Raw genomic sequence first — 5,327 nt, 5'->3', positions numbered from 1 at the left:
TACATACATTGTACTTATCTTATATCACGTATTATTTTGCCCATTCTCTATACACACATCATACTCATCTTATATCACGTATTATTTTGCCCATTCTCTATACATGCATTATACTTATCTTATATCACGTATTATTTTGCCCATTCTCTATACCTACATTGTACTTATCTTATAACACGTATTATTTTGCCCATTCCCTATACCTACATTGTACTTATCTTATATCACGTACTATTTTGCCCATTCTCTATACATACATTGTACTTATTTTATATCACGTATTATTTTGCCCATTCTCTATACACACATTATACTTATCTTATATCACGTATTATTTTGCCCATTCTCTATACATGCATTATACTTATCTTATAACACGTATTATTTTGCCCATTCTCTATACATGCATTATACTTATCTTATAACACGTATTATTTTGCCCATTCTCTATACATGCATTATACTTATCTTATAACACGTACTATTTTGCCCATTCTCTATACATGCATTATACGTATCTTATAACACGTATTATTTTGCCCATTCTCTATATACACATTATACTCATCTTATATCACGTATTATTTTGCCCATTCTCTATACATGCATTATACTTATCTTATAACACGTATTATTTTGCCCTTTCTCTATACATGCATTATCCGTATCTTATAACACGTATTATTTTGCCCATTCTCTATACACACATTATACTTATCTTCTATCACGTATTATTTTGCCCATTCTCTATACATACACGTATTATTCTGATTTCGAACTTCTATGGATTATATCATCATGATTCATCTTTAAAATCTTTTTATCTATATTTACTTATTTATTTGGCAGATAGCCATTTATTAAAAAAAATATATAGTCACTCAACTCTTAATATATTTTTATTATGTTTACACGTGATGTTTTTAAAGATCACTTATATTTCAAAATTTCAACAAAATATTTCTGTAATCAACACAGTGGCAGACATGACTTTGCATATGATCGCGATTGGTTACCAAGGAGTTTGACATTGTGAAGTTTTACGGCATTCATTATTTCTTGATTTCTTCCTAACATTTCTTACTTTATAACGACTAATTAAGACGTATTTACAAAGTATTCGATATTCGTAAACTAGTACAGATGTCGTACGTATGTCATATTGATATTCCTATGCATTTGATATATTAGTTTCATGTTGTATTGTAGAGGCGTAGACAATTATAAAATGTACACAAATGCTTCCACATCATTTAAACAAAAGTAATCCACGAGTGAACAGAAGATGTTGCCTTTTAGCGGCCTACACAGATTTAGAGTAAGCACTACACAATGTCTGTCGCATCTGGTATAAACACAGCGACATTTAGTGAACCCATCACACACTCAAATTTACCCTCACCCTTGGCTCCCACCCCGCAACCCAATGGGTGGCTTAAAGGCGTCCCACCTTCCACTTCAAACAGACAATAGCTACGCTCCTGTTCTGTGTATTGAAATCTCCATACAATTTGCACTTCCTTACAAACACAACAAGAGGGGATCGCAGGCCTTATACAGCAAGAAAGGATCGCAGGCCTTTTCCATCCCGACATACACAGCAAGAGGGGGTCGCAGGCCTTTTCAACTCCGACGTACACTCCAACGGAACAGAGGGTACACATAACCCCGTCCTTTAAAAAGGTCCATTGATTTCAAGATCAAAGCCTTCACTGTAAGGTGGGGGAATTAGGACTAAAGGATTGATACACAAACACGCGGTATAGAACATATTCACACGAAAGTAATCGCGAAGATGCAACTTGGTCTGTGCGAAATTTACTTTCATCAAAGATTAAAATAAAATTAACCACCAACAGACAAAGAAAGAGGACCCCTTACGGTACATCTCTGAGAAGAGATTACTAGGAAGATTACTATGTGCTGTGTTTTGTTACTAGATTTTCGCAACAAAGAATTCGAGATTTTGACAGTCACACACATGAAGAATTGTATTTTTCTGTGACGTATTTAACATTAATATTTGGCAGTATTGTATTGTTTTTAGCTATATTGATATGTGTATTAATTAAGTACTTTTTTAACACTCTTTGGATTACTGTTATAATTGGGGGGGGGGGGGGGGGGGGGGGGGGGGGGGCCAGTGCAGAGTAGATTCATAGGAAACATATGTTGGCATGCATTGTTGGTAGAACGGAGTTGGACTACAGCCCCCCCCCCCCACCCCACCCCACCCCCCACCTGTGTATGACAAACAAATTAGATCCCATTACATGGTACTTACCTGGTTCAGTACAAACAGGTTTTGTCAGTACTGTGATATTTGGGATGACGTCACCAGACGAATTGGTAATAATGGGAGCAGATGACGTCAACAGGTGAAGCGTTGTTGACCAGACGACAGATGTTTGGGATTCATTAGGTAATGGCGTATCGATGTTTAAGGGTAGAGCTGTGCTGTGATTAATCCTGTTGACCATTTTCTCGCAGACCGACCTATGGCTACAATAATGACAAGGCAACCTTATTGATAGACCCATTGATTAAATGGCACTCAAATATGGCACATAAGAAACATGAAACTGATATTGTATCAAGATAGCTTCATTAAGTCGGACTTGAGAATATTACGGTATCCCAGGAAAACGTCGAACGCTTTCTCTATGGACGTTTAATTACATGAAGTTGATCATGTTTACCCTCTGTTCGTTAAGGCTGTGACTTTTAGGAACAGTGCGGCATTTGCAATACGACGTTTGGGCTTCTAAAGATCAGAGGTCCCCAGGCTGCCCACTCTGTGTATTGATGTGATAGTCAATCTGGTGATTCACACCGCCTCAATCAGAAAATAATCACGAGACGTAGCTGAGGAAGACACCCATCCAGCACGGCTTTCATTGATCTATCTTTAGTACTGTTAAAAAGTCAGAGTGAGCGGTTTCCTCCTACACCACGCACTGACATTGAAAAATTCAATGAGGGGTGGACACGTCGTGTGCCGGCATTCAATTCAGATCAATGTGAAATAGTGGTTGAGTGAAGAAAATTGATGGAATGAAGAGTACTTCTAACATCGATCTGCATCGTTTTCAACCCCGTAACGTTGCATAGCAATGATTAAAAATGAATTCTTAATAGTATTAGTGATTTACATATAATGTAATCAATAGTATCGGCAAATGCGGGAGATCCCGCCACCAAAGAAAGAACGAAAATAACTGGGTTGTGTCATCTAATCTCGAATCATCATCCTACGTAAAATTTACACAAATTCAATCAACTAAACGCGAAGAAATATTCACAGATACAGATTTCCCCAGTCTTCATGGAAGTTCAAAAGTGCAAAATTTATATGTTGTGAACTTTTATTTTGAACTTGAGTTAGATATGGGAAGTTTCCATGAAATTTTGTATACATGTAAACCACACTTGTATACACACTACGCGCAGTTACTTTAGTTTCACGCTAAACTTTAAAAAACAAAACTTGATATAGAGTAAATGGCAAACGAAATAAACCCTACAAAGAGATTGTATTCACCAATAGCCAGTTACTGGCGATAAATAATTCTTAACAGGAACCAGAGACACTATTGGCCAGTTACTGGCGATAAATAAACCTTAACAGGGACCAGAGACACTATTAGCCAGTTATTGCCAACAAAATTAACCTTCTTTTGAGACTACATACGATAATAGCGAATTGACGGTAACGAAATGAATTCAAAGGTCATTGGCCAGCAGCTAGATGAACTTTAGAAATGGACTACAAATGCTGTTAGCCACTTATTGCTAGCAGTATAAATCTATCAGATGCTATCATTAGCCAGATATTGCCAACGAAACTAACCTTACATAGACATCTGATAGCCAGATATTGCCAAGGAAACTAACCTTACATAGAGACCAGACGCCATTAGTCAGCTATTGCCAACAAAATTAACCTTCTGTAGAGACTACAGACGACATGGTAGAGACCAGAGACACCATTAGTCAGATATTGTCAACGAAAGACTACAGACGCAATAAAACAATTACTGATGACGACATGAACCCTCAACATAGACTACAGCTGCCATCACTACAGCTGCAATCACTCGTGGATTAGCCGGTTTCTGACAATGAAATGAACCTTACACTCGTGGATTAGCCGGTTTCTGACAATGAAATGAACCTTACACTCGTGGATTAGTCGGTTTCTGACAATGAAATGAACCTTGCACTCGTGGATTAGTCGGTTTCTGACAATGAAATGAACCTTACACTCGTGGATTAGTCGGTTTCTGACAATGAAATGAACCTTACACTCGTGGATTAGTCGGTTTCTGGCAATGAAATGAACCTTACACTCGTAGATTAGTCGGTTTCTGGCAATGAAATGAACCTTACACTCGTGGGTTAGCCGGTTTCTGGCAATGAAATGAACCTTACAGAGAGACGATAGACTATCAGCCATGCTTTCTACACAAAAATAAACACAATCTCTTTTCTCTAGATAAATACAGCGACTGATTACATATCATGTTACTTCCAAGAAAACTGCTTTCAGTTATGTTGGCCAGTGTAATTAAATTCGTCACATGTGTATTCAACTCTTTGTCTTACTGATCATCATTGTTTATCGGTTGCTATGGTGACCAGAACATGTTTCACGACCACAGAATCTTACCTGTAATTGTTTAAAAAGTATATCCTGTGGCATTTGATAGATCAGACCCGTTGTACTTTGAATTTTATTGTAAATAGTCGGATGTTTCAGATGAAACTAACCCTCCTACTCCACCCACACCCCTTCAAATTAAGAAGTCTGCAGCGTACGTTATTCTAGATGAATTTGACTCACCATACAATAAATGGATTTTAGTCCGTGTCGATCAAATAGTTTTTTTTTTAGTTTTGCATAATCCCTGGACTGTTTCATGCTTTGTGCAGTAGTGCAAGCACAATATTGACAATCTTTCAGAGGATATTTATCTCGAATTCTGGCTTAGTTCTTTAACAAGTATCCCAGTAGACACTTTATGACTTTGCTGGAGGTAAAATGCTTCTGTTTGATATATGGAAGCCATCAAACGGGGGCGGATTGTTGTCTAAAATCATGATCATGCCAATTTCATCATATAAATTACGGACTGTAACAGTCATTCGAGAAATGAACCTATAATCACTCATTTAATGTGTCTGAATTTTGGACAAGAACTTAGAATTTCTGAACCAGTAAATCCACTTAAAACAGTTTCACTAGTACAACTGATTGTCCGATATACAGTATATAGTCAAAGTTGAGTTTATATAATCAAATACTGCCTATTGTGAAAAAGTTTTTA

The 5,327-nt window shown here is 37.1% G+C and overlaps 1 protein-coding gene across 2 annotated transcripts in view; it reads right to left on the bottom strand.

The window, feature by feature from the left end:
• The window catches only part of LOC125649802 (sodium/potassium/calcium exchanger 4-like), a 27,567-nt gene that overhangs the window by 21,715 nt on the left and 525 nt on the right, over positions 1-5,327 (bottom strand). For both annotated transcript variants that reach the window (XM_048877600.2, XM_048877599.2), the window contains exon 2: positions 2,285-2,502. In XM_048877600.2, coding sequence (XP_048733557.2) covers positions 2,285-2,480 — 196 coding nt within the window. In that variant the 5' untranslated portion in view covers positions 2,481-2,502. The remainder of the gene's footprint in view (positions 1-2,284; positions 2,503-5,327) is intronic.

Source organism: Ostrea edulis, chromosome 5 (genome assembly GCF_947568905.1).
Source record: "Ostrea edulis chromosome 5, xbOstEdul1.1, whole genome shotgun sequence".
Lineage (NCBI taxonomy): Eukaryota > Metazoa > Mollusca > Bivalvia > Ostreida > Ostreidae > Ostrea > Ostrea edulis.
Note: the sequence above shows the minus strand (reverse complement) of the source record. Positions and strands in the feature narration are given on the sequence as shown.